The sequence below is a fragment of the Brassica napus genome, chromosome A3 (genome assembly GCF_020379485.1).
Source record: "Brassica napus cultivar Da-Ae chromosome A3, Da-Ae, whole genome shotgun sequence".
Lineage (NCBI taxonomy): Eukaryota > Viridiplantae > Streptophyta > Magnoliopsida > Brassicales > Brassicaceae > Brassica > Brassica napus.
Genome location: NC_063436.1, coordinates 11586330 through 11601192, shown reverse-complemented (window position 1 = coordinate 11601192; position 14863 = coordinate 11586330). Strand labels below are relative to the sequence as shown.

Genomic DNA, 14863 nt, shown 5'->3' with positions numbered 1-14863 from the left:
CTAACACACCAAAACTTTAATGAAAAATTGTAAATAACGAAATTATTATGGGTGCACTTGCCCCCACATCTGTCTAACCTGCCTTCGCCCCTGTAAGTGCCTACCAAACTTGCGTAAAGCAAGCGTAAAATAGAATGGTTGCATTAGTATCTTAAGTGTAGAATTCAATAAAAGTAAAAAATAATAATAGCAATTTGTATAAAAACATGCATTGCTAATTGCTATACAATATTTTCAAATTAGTTGTAACCTTTTAGGATAATACAAAAATTAAGGTTTGAAGCAACGTTCTATGCGGGTTTGAGGGTTGGTTGATGATAGTTAGAGCACTCCCATTAGTGAATTTATGGGGGGTTCACACAGATTCTAAAAAGAAAAAAAAAATTAAAATAATGAATAGTGATGAACTTGTCTCTCTCCACCTCTTTCCAGTGAACCGGGTTCATCACTGTAGCGCGGGCCCCACGGCACATGGCAGTCCGCGATTGGTCCGATTAATTATTTTTTTTTTTTAAACAAAAATCAAACAAAAAAAATAATAAAAAAATACTTTGTGAACCCCTTTCATTGGGTTCACTAATGGGGGTGTTCTTAGGACTTAAGAAAATGTCAAAATTTAAAGCTATTGTCTATTGGGCTAAACATAATTTCTTATACTCTTTCGTTCTATTACATATTAAGTGTCATTTTAATATTTTGTTATTGTTACAAAAAGTGTGTTATTTTAAAATTTCAATGCAACTTTTATCTTAATATTAATTACAAATGCATTGATTTTATAAATAATTCTATTTATTTCAAATACTATGGATTGAATATGTGTAGTTAATAAAAACTTAAATGTATTTCAATCATTTTTATAAATTTGTGTGAAAAATGTTAAAATAATATTTTTTATGAAACGAAGGAGTACTAGATAACAAAAAAAAAAAACTGAAAGTAATGTTGGTGTTTTTCGGGGTGACCGGAAACTGTCATATGTTCGAAACCAGTTTCCCCCAATGTAAGCTTTTATATTTTTGCATCTTTTTGACCGAGAGAGCACGTATGACTCAAATAACTTTATCGGCTTTCAGTTTCAACCCAAACAGAAAACTTAGCTCAATCTTCCCATCATTTCTTAAATCAATACAAACTAGAAGAACAAAAACAGGGTACACTTTCTCTTATTTGATGAGAGTAATCAGTAACAAACAAAAAAGAGAGAGGACAAAACGTTTCCACCCATATCATATAAACTAATCTACGAGAAGTGAATGCCCGACTTGTTGAATAACGAGAGAAGATACAGAAAGTCTTGTTGTGATAGCTTAGACGACCTCTTCTCCTCGAACCCACCTTCCTTCAACACATTCATAACCTTCTCCTTAAACTCTCCTCCTTGTCCTTCATCCATCTCCACATCACCATCATCATCCATTTCGTTGTCATCATCTTCCATTCCCATGCTCTGGTCACCAAGATCCATACCCGCAGCTTCTCCGGTCGAGCCATTCAACGAAGCTAGTACCGCCTGAAGAGTCTTGAAGTTCTTCTCCAGCATCAAAAGAACAGACTTCTGCCTGAAAATCGATCCCAAAGTTTTGTTCTTTCTGATGAAACAGACTCTTAAGAACCCATCCCACTCCTTCTTGTTCACCTGAGGCTGCGGCTTCCTCGGTTCGATCCTAACAACAGAAGAATCCACCTTCGGAGGTGGTCGGAAGTTGTTCTTGCCGACTTTGAGGAGGTGGGAGACTCTTGCATAGAGCTGAGTGTTGACTGAGAGACGACAGTAAAGGTTGTCTCCAGGTTGGGCAACGAGTCTCATGGCGAACTCTCTCTGATACATGATCACAGCGCACCTGAAGCTTGTTGGGTGGAAGAGAAGCTTGAACGTGAGAGGAGATGATATCTGATACGGAATGTTAGCCACACATATGTCAAACCGAGGAAGCTCCGTCTTTAACACATCGCCTTGGATTACCTTATTACACAACAAACATTAACTCTTATGTAATAAAACAGACAAAAAAGAGTTGATACGAGAGAATGTTAGTTTGTGTGTTACCTTCAAGCGGTTAGAATAAGGAGTTCCTTGGAAACGGCGTTGAAGCTCGAGAACCATACGGGAATCGAGTTCGACAGCGATGACTTCTTTACCAGCTTCTAGAAGCTTCTTCGTCAAGTTACCAGTACCTGGACCGATCTCGAGGATCACATCGGTGCTCTTGATACCTGCTTTCTGAACGATAGAGTCAACGAGGAGAGGGTTCTTGAGGATATGCTGTCCTTTCGATTTGTGGAAGGAGATTCCTCCTTGGTAATGGTTTGATGGTGCCTTGGCCTTCTCCTTCCTTATCTTGCCTCCCGCCATCGTCGCTCGGTCTTCTCAAAGCCTTTTGCGCCGCCGTCACCACACGACTCCTTTAGACAGACAGTATTAGGTTTTTTATTTTTTCATTCTAGTTTCAAGCGGGTCATTTTTTATTTTATTCGTTTGTATCTTAATTTAAGCTAATTACTTTTATTTTATTTTGTTTGAAAATGTTTAGCATCAGTGAAATAAGTTAAAAAAAAAAAACAAAATTTAGCTGCGAGTAAAATAAACATCTTCGCGTAACCGGTACCTAAATTTTCAGACATCAAAAACATTTTCAGGCATCAAACTATAGTACACCTCACGAAACACAGCGAATTAATGAAACACCTGATTGAGTATTGTAGTTGTAATATTCATCATATTCATTATCGCATTACAACTTACGAAAACCAAAAAAAAAGAAAAGCACCATACGAACCAAACCAAACACAGACGACAGCAACAAGATAGAAAAAACATTTTCAGTTGTCATAAGTACGACACTCATCAGTCTCAGGATTATCACTGCAGTATTCTTCCAAAGGATCGGATCCACCAGCTTTCTTCTTGTCCCTAGCGTGACTCGCCGCGGCGCTCAGCTCCTCCACCTCGTCCCACGCCGCCACACACTCTCCGCTCACAGGATCGTCAGCGCAAGTCTCCTTCGCTTCCTGAATACTCTTCTCCACCTTATCCGATATCATCCCTCCTTCCGATGTCGCCTTCACCGACATAACCATTCGGTTCATCGAACCGAATTTCCACGGGTAATTCAAACGGACCGGGGCGTATAGACGAGCCGCTGGTCGAATGACCAGTCCTGGAGTCGCGACGTTGATACCTGTTGCGGCTACTGTTGTCATCTTTGGAGAGTTTTGATGGGAGGAGGAGATAAATTTTTTTTGATGTAGGGAGGAGAAGAAGATAAATACAACTTCTTGATTTTGAACTCTGTGATCACGATTTTCTTATCTCCTAGCAACCAAGCGTAGTGCACCACGTGTATTCAGATATTTATTCCACAATACTTTATATTTTAGGTATTAATTTTTATTTTTTACAAAACTCTCAGCCGTAAAGACAGACATTCAGATATCTATCCTGGTTATGCTTTCTCAGTCTCTTGAAGAAACAGGAGACAAAGCAATGGCAGATGCAACACAAGCGATATTTTCCTTACAAAGATTCTGATTCGAAATACTATCATGAGTTGGAAACATTGTCAAATGCAGTACTTCCATGAATAAGGTTCCATAAATTAATACTAACTTTTTAAACAAAACAAAACAAAACAAGGAAGCTTGTCTGAATCGACCATCACATTAAAATCAGTTTATGATCTACCAAATCTCATTCTCAGATTTGTTTATTTCTCACAAAATCCAAACTCATCTCAGAGTTATTATAAACAGAAACAAAAAAAATAGAATTCGAAATCATCCATCAGTCTTTGAAGAATGAGTCTGTGAGCAGAGCTTTTATTACTCTTCGGCGGCAATAACACTGATCTCACCTCTCTCAAGCAAGTCGTAGAAGGCTCTGGTTTTCCTCTGTTCATTCCAATGGTGCATCTTCCAAAGACCACCAGCAGCTAAACCGAGTGCCATACCGATGATTAACTCCTTCACAACGCTAGGCCCTTTAAGTGTGGCATGTGCAACCCTGTGTCCTGCCATCTCTTTGATTTCTCAGCCTATCAAACTGATACAGTACAACCCAAAAGAAAAGATCAAACATGAATCAGTACTTCCTACAATTTTCAATACACCAAAGCTGGAAATGTGATTCACAACAAACAACTCGCATATAGAAAAATGGATATTAGATGGGATCAAACAATAAATGTACTATTGACTATATATACAAACATACTATTACACCACGAATCAAACATGAAAAGTATACAATCATCACCAAAAAGCTAGAAATATAATGCATGACCAAATTCATATAAAACAAAGGTAGACTCTCATTTTTATCACAAGTTCACAACAGTTCTTTCTTAATGGACATATCAATGATGAACACTTGGATCAATAGACAAATAGCCTATGGATCTTACTTCTTGAGGCAATCGGTGATTAGCTAATCAAAGACTTTGTTTCAATATCAATGAAGCGATCCAAAATAACATCTTTGAAGCACATCGGTTAGGAATCGAAATCCGAATCAACTAATTAAGAAATCTCATCAGTACTTGTTCTAGAAGAAGGATCGGCATAAAACAAGAAATCAAAAGCAATAAACAGAGAGATCAAGAATGATGGATTTGGGGATTTACCAAGTCGGATGTGGTGCGGAGAAGGAGGAGACGAACAACGCGAACAAATAAGCTGAACTGACAATTAAAAATGGTCTACTCTACTCTAGTGGATAGAGCTGGGTTGCGGGTCAAACCCGCCCCGCTGACCCGCCAATCCGCGGGTAAACTAATTTTTTTTACTTAAAAAATTTGACCCGCTTGACCCGCAAGAAGAAAATATGAAATCCGCACCCGCCCCGCTAAAACCCGCGGGTGATCCGCTAGATCCGCGGATAATATTAATAATATTAAAAATTATTAATTTAAATATTTTTTATTAAAATAACAATAAAATTTAATACTTTAAATATTTTTTATTAAAAATAACAATAAAATTTAATATTTTAAATATTTTTTATTAAAAATAATAAATATTAATCTATTTATAATTAAAATTAAATTATTTTTAAAAAAATTTTTATTTAAAAATAATATTTTCAAAAAAATCTTTTTTTTTTAGTTTTTGCGGGTTGGCGGGTACCCGCACTGAATTTTGGCTGACCCGCACCCGCCCCGCATAAAAATCACTCAACCCGCACCCGCACCCGCGAACCAAATTTTTCAAATTACTCGACCCGCATCCGCCCCGCAGCGGATCAAATGGGGCGGGGCCCGCGGATAATGATTCATATTCCCAGCATTACTAGTGGATATTATAATATTTTCCCACCCGACTCACTGGGCTCACTTCTTAGCGCGGTATATTTATTATTAAGGGAAAATTCCTTAAAAATACACAGACTAATTTTCATTTGCTAATAAAATACACAAACTATTTTGACTCTCCGTTTAATACACGAATTAATTTCCGTTGCTTATTAAATACACAAACTTTTGAAATTCGCAGGTTTTACACATAGTTTTAGACGGCGTTATCTATATTTAACGGAGGTGAAGACGATGTTAGTGTTAAATTAAACATGTGCTTAATTTATGAAAATAAAATTCTTTAAAAATACACGAACTAATTTGTATTTGTTAATAAAATACACGAACTAATTTTCATTTGTTAATAAAATACACGAACTATTTTGGATCCCCATTTAATACATGAACTAATTTTTGCTTCTCATTTAATACACAAACTTTTAAAATTTTCAGATTTTACACATCGATTTAGACGACGTCAACTATGTTTAACATGATTTAGTGGATGTCAACTATGTTTAGCAAAAGTGAAGTAGATGTTAGTGTTTAGTTAAACATGTGGTTAAATTGCGAAAGACAATTAAAAATCCTTCTGATAGATTATATTGGTAGTTTTCTTCTTCATTACACTTGTATAGTGTAAATTAACCTTGATTGACGAAAAACAAGAATCAAAAACTAATTCCAAAAACAGAAACTCGTTTAAAATTACCTAGTTTTCTTCGTCATTTTTCATGACATGGAAATCAACTCCACTTTGAAGCAATATAAAATGAAATCAAAGCGAAGAAGAAGAAAAGGAACATAGTTTGATGAGTAAAAGAGGTTGAAATAGATTAGGGTGTCAAACTTGAATTGATGCTAGCTTGAATATAAGGATCAATCGATTCGAGTGGTTTTGGTTGAGGGTGAGCGTGAGCGTACTTTTCACATTTTAACCATACTTTTAGTTAAAACTAAAGTCATTTCTGTTAAACGTAGTTGACGTCGTTTAAATCGATGTGTAAAATCTACAAATTTTAAAAGTTTATGTATTAAATGGGAAACAAAAATTAGTTCGTGTATTAAATGGGGATCCAAAATAGTTTGTGTATTTAATTAACAAATAAAAATTAGTTCGTGTATTTTTAAGGAATTTTCTTTTCATAAATTAAACACATGTTTAATTAAACATTAACGCTGTCTTTACTTCCGTTAAACTTAGTTAACGCCGTCTAAAACGATGTGTAAAACCTGCGAATTTCAAAAGTTTGTGTATTTAATAGACAACATAAATTAGTTTGTGTATTAAACGGGAATCCAAAATAGTTCGTGTATTTTATTAGCAAATGAAAATTAGTCTGTGTATTTTTAAGGAATTTTCCCTATTATTAACTTTGAGTTTTTCGTTTTCCCTTGAGGCCTAACAAGGGGTGAGTAACAAGTTTGGTCGGCCTAACCTAGCTGATAGACAGACACTAACATTCTATGTCTGCCTTTTTTTTCTTTTTTCTTTTTTTTTGTAACACTCCCCGAAAAACCCCAATACATGATCCCAGCCCTATTGCTGGTGCTAATGTTTTTTTTTATGATTCTATCGAAATGTGATGTAAAGCCTCTGTTTATCAAATTTCATTCCAGTATTGAATTTGTTAACATCTTTCTCATTACAAATATCAATTTGAACCTTCGTATAACCAATTGTTACTAATTACACTTTAGTGTCACCTTCATCGTCATAATGAACTGAAGAAGCTGTAGAAACAGGAGGATCATTGGCATTTCGACGTGGATTTCTTCTACTACCTTGTTCGAAAAGCAAAATCATTCCAAACCACAAACACCCTTTAACGATCCTAACCATACCAATCATCACAACCATATAGTATAACCACCAATTCACAAAATCAACCGTTCCCACATCCAAACTAACGTTAGCATTACCATCGGTTGGTAATAATAACAACAACAATGCTCTTTTAGCCTCTGCCACACCAACTAAAGCCTCTATTTCATCCCGAAGCTTCCACCACCACAACGTCCCACAGCTCACGGCCAAAGCCACTCTCTCCAAAACTGTCTCTTCTATCCGGTGTTGACCTCCGATCAACGTGCTGTCCACCACTGGTCTCACGATCAGCCTACACCACAGAAGCATTACCTCATTAAGACCACAGAAAAACACTAGTCTGCTCAAGAAGTTACGTTCACTTCCGATGATTAAGCCGTTGGAACTCGTTCCTTCCAGGCCTAAACCGACGGAGATTTGAACAAGGAAGAGCGTGAGCCACGCCATGGTGACATGTGGAGAAAAGGGAATCGAGCTGTTGGGTTCTGAGGCTGTGATCTTGGTGGTCAGACCAAGAACTAGAGTGTAAACGCTTATTGCCGAAACGGCCACGTATAATATGGCCGGATTCGTGTAACGAAGGATAGAGAAGAGGAAAGATGAATCCGTTTGCGGAGGAGATTTGATCAATGAGAAGAGGAAGGAAGATGAAGAGAGACGGCTAAGGAGAAGGAAAGAGAGAGGAAGGAGGAGGCTGAGGAGTGTTGTTGTTACTAGCCGGAAAGGCTTAACCACCAGCTTCTCTGCCTCTCTCCGCCACTTTCCCCCGCCGGCCATACTCATTTTAATCTGAAGTGAAAGAAGATTGAGAGGTTAACAAGAAATAAAGCCAAATTTTTGGGTGTTATTTGAAGGTTTATGTTTAAAGGAAAGACGAAGGAGTGGGTGCCATGTCTATAGTTTCAAGTTAGGTTTGATGAAAACGAATCATTCAACCAGTCTATTAAAATTATATTGGTCAAACAATTTGTAATAAAGTTTAAGCTACATCTTCGCTACTAAAATATAAATACATTTTGATTTTTGAAACTAAGATTTGTTTTATGTGGGATATCACAAAATATGCCATTGTAAATATATAAGTTTTGTATTAATTCATTAAATTTATTTTCATAAGTAAATGTTAGACCAGAAAAAATATCTTCTCTATTACATTAGAAGTACAATTTGAAACTAACATTTGTTTTATGTGGGATATTACAAAATATGTTATTGAAAATTTGTGTGTTTTTGAAATTAATTCATTAAAGTTATTTTCTTAATTAAATGTTAGACCAGAAAAATTAAGGATATAAATAAATAGAAATTAAAATTAAGTTATTAAGATCTCCCCAATCTTGATTCCAAACAATCTATTAAATAAATTATATAATAAATATTCACTAATCACTTACAATTTTCAAATGGCCACGTAGTAATAGTCATACAAATCATCTGCTAATGACCTTTTTCATAAATTTAATACTATATGACTATATTTAATTAACATGTATCGATTTTGTCACTTACATTAATTAAATAATATGGCAAAACTTGATTTATGTTGATATTCTATTTATTAAAAATACGAAAAATCCAATATATATTAAAATTTATAACCTATGTAATATTTTTATACAATAAATAAAATAATTAACATATGTTAATTTTTTATATATATTATTATTTTATTTATTTTGAAACTCACAACAATATGTTTTTTTTGTCATCAAACGAAAACATACTCATAACAATTGTTACCTAGAAATAATTATATACAAAATATAATAGTTTATAACTAACATTTTTTATGTGTTATTTACAAAGTATGCTATTAGAAAAAAATTAATTTTAATAATTCATTAAAGATATTAATGACAAATAAATTTTAAGTATAAACTTAATGTTTATTTTTAACTATAACAGAATCCGTTGAGAAGAATCTTATCAAAAATTTCTTAAATTTATTATAAAATTTTCTAAAATAATAGGGCTAAATTATTTAAACAGAAAAATAGAACAATGTATTTTTTTTTGTCAACAATAGAACAATGCATTTACTTATGAAATCTCTAACTATACTAAAATGATAGATGTTTAAGTATATTTTTTAAACACAACATGAAAATATAAACTATGAAGATCTAAATTATCTTAAACAAATACCATTTCTATAGTATATATAAATAAACCTTAAAAATGTATTGTATGCAAATTTTAGAAATTAATAACCATATTTTACAAATATTTTTATTTCATATTATGAATTTATTGTACCTGACTCAACAATATATGTAATAACAATTAGTAACAAAGTAAAATATATAAAACAGATCTTTACATATTAATAATATTGAATAAAAAACTTATAAAATAAGATTATAGAGAGTTATACAATTTATAATACTAAAATTTATATCATATATTTGAAACGTTTTTTTATAAAATGAAAAAGATACCCGTACGTTTAGACATCATATATTTTGAAATAACGCAAATCTTCTAAATCAATTGTAAAATTGAGAAAAGAAAGTATATAATTATTGTGGCAGAAAATAAAGTAATTTTCACAGTATTGAGACAAAAAATGGACTCCAGTATTTTTGAGCCAAGTGCCTAGACATCATTTAAGCAGCAGCCTAGAACACTATTTTGAACACTATTGTATTTGTATTTATGTGTTATGTATGGGGTTTTATGGGAGAAAGATAATTTTCTCACCCAAAGTTAAAATGGTTTTAATAGATCCGGATTTAACCATTTCTTTAACAAAAAAAGAGATAATTTTAAGAAAACGGAAGTTATGATCATTAGAGACGTAAACACAGCTAAGAATCACGATGCACTGTAACTACATGACCATGAAGATTGCTTCTAATAATAGAGAGCACATTGTATCATGTATTTTATTATTAATGAACTGAGATAGCCGTTGGAGAATAAAATGATATGAGCGGCAATGGTTTGGTAAAAAGTAAATGGACGGCCACAAAAGAAAACTGAACTCTCCGATCAGATAAGTCTGAAGTAAAGTAAAATATACTGAATCATGTAGTCTGCATGTAATAAAATGAGGAAGCTAAGAAGCTCCTCACTGCAACAATGATAACGCTCTAAGTTCTTGTCTTTTTATATCCAGAAATAAAACAATCACTATCTAAACCGGTGGTGGGGTGGGTTCGGTTGCTGGTTCAGAGGTCTGCTCCGGTGGTGGGGTGGGGTCGGTTGCTGGTTCAGAGGTCTGCTCCGGTGGTGGGGTGGGGTTAGTTGCTGGTTCAGAGGTCTGCTCCTGTGGTGGGGTGGGGTCGGTTGCTGGTTCAGAGGTCTGCTCCGGTGGTGGGGTGGGGTTGGTTGCTGGTTCAGAGGTCTGCTCCGGTGGTGGGGTGGGGTCGGTTGCTGGTTCAGAGGTCTGCTGCTGCTGCTGCTGCTGCTGAACTGCCTTGTAGCATTGGAGGCTGCACAGAGGAACCTTAGTCTTTGAATCACGATACCTGTACGGATTGGTGCACGATGGACCCGCGCAGTTTTCTCGCGGTGGAGGATAACTGCAGATACACAAAATGATTTACACTGTTATCACAAAGGTTTGAACTACTCGTTATGTTTTAATGAAACGTTAGAATACAAAACAGAATCCAAAGAATAAAAGAAGCCGAACTCTAGAGCCTTCCTCCATACCAAAAAAACATTCGAATCATGTATAGGTGTTCACATTGATCAGATAAAATCAGTTATGAAATTAGGGACATTGACTCATGAACTAGTCTGATTTGAGTTTGTGAGAAAGAACAGAGGAAACACCATACCCGGATGGTTTAGGATCGAACAGGCTAGGCACTTTGTCAATGGGAAATGAAACAGTGGTTCCATTAGGACCCATTATTGTTCTGATGTAGCTTGTAGAGACCCTTTCCTCATGCGCAGCTTTCTCCTGTTATCATCAATTCATAGCATATATGACAACCAAACATTCAGCATCTCAGTTTTACTCAAATATATAACGCATCAACAGCATAGTCGTGCATATCCCAATACCTGAGCAATTTCATCAAGTCGCTTTTTAATCTTGTCTTCACGCTTCTTCCTGCTCGAATCTTGGCCTAGAATTTTTCTGATCGCCTCTGCCTGTAGACACAAAATCAAGACCATCATCCCTCACATGGATTTCGATACATTTTAAATCTGTATATCACCATAGAGAGAGAGAGAGAGAGAGAGAGAGTAAAACACCAACCTCAGACTCCCTTGCAGCCTTCTCAACCTGCACTTTTCGCCTTTGAGCAGCTTCAGCCTTCTTCACTTGCTGCTCCATCTCTGAAAGATTCTCTCTTTTCCCTATTTTTCAACAGAAATTTTCATCAAAATACATTACCAACCTTTATTGCAAAAAAGATGCATACTCGTGAATCTAAAAGCCAAAGAAAAAAGAAGCATACTTCTCGATGTAGGAGGTAATCCATCTTGAAATTCAACTGGGGTTGATTTGCCAGATGCAGAAGCAAGGGCTCGCTGGCGACTAGTCATAGTCGATTCCCTCTTAATCTCGTTGCCAATCTCTATTCCATCAGGCACTGGATCAAGTTCCTCCGCATCCATGTCATCAGAAGCCTTTTCAGATGCAGAATTTCCCCCAATTGTAACCCCAGGTGGCTTAACCTTGAGCGTTTCCAAAAATCGGAGCTCACCATCATTGTCATCATCGCTATCAGAAACCTGCTTCTTAAGGGCTCGTTTGCTCTTGCGAACCGAGCCACCTGGTTCACCTTGTTTTCTCCTCCCTGTCATGGATTCGTCTTTCTCAAGATCAGCCTTCTTGTCTAGAGGGGAGTTACAATCTGCTGAACTTTCCTGCCATTAAATGTCAAAAGATAATGAGTTTGTGGTATCTAATCTGTCAAAAAGTGTAGCAAAGATATTAAGACACAATCTAATCCTTTCCGGAATAATAAAAGTTAAATGCAAAATACTAAACAATATTCTAATTGTTGTCCCAAGACAGCAAATCACACAAGTTTAAGCTTACTAAACCTAGTCTAGTCCCCCAAACCCGAAAGATTATGGGCCGTAAGGCCCCCCCCAAAAAGAGTAGAATTTACTGAAAAGAGCATGGCATTTACCGCAAAAGATACTCAATGCAAAAAGGATGATAAATCTCAATGAATGCAAGACAATTCAAACAACTTGAGCTTTGTCAAAGTAGGATAATATTACCTCCAAATGGTTGTTAGTAGTAGCATTCACCGGTTTGGAAGACTTTCGAGGTGAACCATTAGCATGAGCCAGACGACTCACACCACCAATCTTAAGCTTCATTCTCTTCCTTTCACCCAAATCAGTTGCCTCTCTCTGCAGAGAATCATTGTTTCCTGTTTGGGAATCAGCCCTGGATATACAGTGGCTAAGACTAAACTCTTTCCTTCTAGGGTTAGTATCAAATGCGGGTATATCATCACTCGAGAAGTGATGTGGAGGTGTGAAAAGACCGAATCCTTCAGTGCGAGGACGACGAGGAATGAGGCTGCGTTTCTTCCTCACGGTATTCTTGATAGCATCAAAATGAGAACCACCACCATTATCGCCCATTGTAGAGTATACAGAGAGGCCAATACACTCTCACTCCAAGGTGGGAACACTGAGAAGCAAAACATGTGATGCATTAGAACAATCCAAGTATATAGAGGGATCACAAAGAGAGAAGCTTTCAAATGATCAGAAGCCCAAATCAAACAAACGGAGACACACACACAGACGAGAAGTAAACACTCCTAAAGGCGAATCAACATATTATTCGATGAATAGAACCCAATACACAAATGATCGACATGCAATGAGATCACAAAGAGAGAAGCTTTGGTTACGAGAATTGAAATCCATAACATCAGATCAAACTGATAAACACAAGACGAGAAGATCAACACAATATTCGATGGATTGAACCCAAAATCAAATGATCGAATCAAAATCAAACGAAAGGCTGTCCTGTGAAGAGTATGAAGACAGAAAAAAACAAACTTGACGATAAACAGATACGATTCATCTCAGGAAACAATCAACCGCAGAGAATACCTAGATCGCCGAATCAGGAGGATGAAAGGAAGCCCCAAAGGTGGGATTTGGGGAAAAGAAGGAGGATTGAATCGAGGGAGAATTAGGGTTAGGGCGAGAGACGGGAGAGGAAGAGGAGAAGGAGAAGGAGAAGTAAAGAGGGGAGAGAGTAATAATCTCCTCATCCTTCACCATTTGTTGTGCTATTTCAACACCCATCCAAAAAAGGGATAAAATCTAAAGATCCCTTTTCTATCGGTTACATAAGGGTTTGTTTTTGCCTTTCCCTCCCCCCCTCCCTCCCTTTGGACAGATGTAGTAGACTCGCTGAGCCGACTCATTTCGTAACTCGACTCCACTCGACTCTCTCATCTCTCTTTCCTTCTTTCTCTCCTCTGCTGCGTTTATTTTGGGCGTTTTTAGACCTCTAGGTGCGCATGTTAAGAAGATTATTTCCGGCGTGTATGTTAGCCCATCCTGCCTTACTGTGTCATGTCCCTCAACGTCACGTGTTCTCCTTCCACTTGATGCATTACAAAAAATAACGAAACAAAAAACAATTACAAAATAAGATGTCATGTCTTGTGCATCATGGTTTGGTAATCTAGGACTGGATACAATTACTGGTTATTCATCATCTTATACTCGTTATTTGTTTCGTATCCTTAGTTATCTAAGGCTTTTGTTACTTATTTGAGGTTCATACCTCCCTTTTATTTGAATCAATTCAGACGTTAAAAAAGAAAAAAAAATAATGTCTCCTCATACATCATGGTTTGGTAACCTAAGGCTGGACGTAATCATTGGATATTCGCCGTCTTATGCTTTATACTTGTTACTTATTTCGTATCCATCTCGATATTTTAGTTACTCGTTCTTGTTACCCAGACTCAAATAATAGAATTTAGATATTTGTACGTATAATACAATGTAGTAACAAATATGAAAATAGTTACTCGGTTTAATATTACTTCTTACTTGTCAAAAGAAAACATTTTTGTTATTGTGAGAAGTAAATAATGTTGGTATATGGAGAGATTCATGTTTTTGTTAATTCTTCCTTATAAATACTTCGCTTATAATAATTGTCGTGTAAAATAAATTTTCGTATCCATTTCTAGTAGAATATTATTTATCAAATCATTTTAAATATTCTGGAGTACTTTCACGTAGCAATTAATAGATCGCAAGAAATAACTTAATTTTGAGCAGGTGTTTGAAATAGTAAGTACTCATTTTCAACTAGTCAAGTTCCAAGTCCAAATTTTTATTACTCACACAAAACAAATTAAGTATCAAATATATCAAAGATAGCAAGTGCATGACTTGTGCCCAGCACTTGACTTAGGGTGAAGCCATAAGACTCAAATTAATTAGAGTTGGATCGTCTGAATTTTTTCTAGAAATAATAATATTATTTTGGGTAATATCGTGTATATAAGTAAGATTCACATTTCTTCGAAATATACTGCTTAGATTTGATGGATATAACTGAAAACCTATAGATTATCTGGTGTTATTTTTATAACTAGTTTTTCGCTTTTGCATGATTATTTTGAGACGTTTAGCATAGTTCATATTTTTAAATTCACAATATCTTTTCCACCTCTTTAAATAGAGAGGCTAAACCACGATGTATATATGCTGTTTTTTGCATGTAAATTATAAATGACGGGATAAAATTATCTTTTCAAATTTTTATTATATATCAAAACTTAAT

At 35.7% G+C, this 14863-nt stretch overlaps 5 protein-coding genes across 5 annotated transcripts; all 5 read right to left on the bottom strand.

The window, feature by feature from the left end:
• Positions 1 to 1096: 1096 nt before the first annotated feature.
• On the bottom strand, positions 1097 to 2466 carry LOC125606882 (ribosomal RNA small subunit methyltransferase). Its single transcript, XM_048775874.1, has 2 exons — positions 2051 to 2466; positions 1097 to 1966 (listed from the first exon to the last, which is right to left on the bottom strand). Exons 1-2 carry the CDS (start codon positions 2354 to 2356, stop codon positions 1244 to 1246), a joined length of 1029 nt encoding a protein of 342 aa, XP_048631831.1. The 5' UTR covers positions 2357 to 2466; the 3' UTR covers positions 1097 to 1243.
• A 211-nt stretch (positions 2467 to 2677) lies between these two features.
• Positions 2678 to 3340, bottom strand: LOC125606883 (calvin cycle protein CP12-1, chloroplastic-like). The gene has a single exon (XM_048775875.1). The coding sequence runs from the start codon at positions 3202 to 3204 to the stop codon at positions 2824 to 2826; it is 381 nt and encodes a 126-aa protein (XP_048631832.1). The 5' UTR covers positions 3205 to 3340; the 3' UTR covers positions 2678 to 2823.
• Positions 3341 to 3576: 236 nt separating this feature from the next.
• Positions 3577 to 4041, bottom strand: LOC106438327 (probable cytochrome c oxidase subunit 5C-1). Its single transcript, XM_013879441.2, has one exon. The coding sequence runs from the start codon at positions 4015 to 4017 to the stop codon at positions 3823 to 3825; it is 195 nt and encodes a 64-aa protein (XP_013734895.1). The 5' UTR covers positions 4018 to 4041; the 3' UTR covers positions 3577 to 3822.
• Positions 4042 to 6583: 2542 nt separating this feature from the next.
• LOC106441921 lies at positions 6584 to 8017 on the bottom strand. The gene has a single exon (XM_048775873.1). The coding sequence runs from the start codon at positions 7900 to 7902 to the stop codon at positions 6982 to 6984; it is 921 nt and encodes a 306-aa protein (XP_048631830.1). The 5' UTR covers positions 7903 to 8017; the 3' UTR covers positions 6584 to 6981.
• A 2072-nt stretch (positions 8018 to 10089) lies between these two features.
• LOC106438325 (proline-rich protein 12) lies at positions 10090 to 13513 on the bottom strand. The gene is made up of 7 exons (XM_013879440.3): positions 13165 to 13513; positions 12310 to 12730; positions 11535 to 11946; positions 11333 to 11433; positions 11134 to 11223; positions 10905 to 11029; positions 10090 to 10643 (listed from the first exon to the last, which is right to left on the bottom strand). Exons 2-7 carry the CDS (start codon positions 12679 to 12681, stop codon positions 10256 to 10258), a joined length of 1488 nt encoding a protein of 495 aa, XP_013734894.2. The 5' UTR covers positions 12682 to 12730; positions 13165 to 13513; the 3' UTR covers positions 10090 to 10255.
• Positions 13514 to 14863: the final 1350 nt, after the last annotated feature.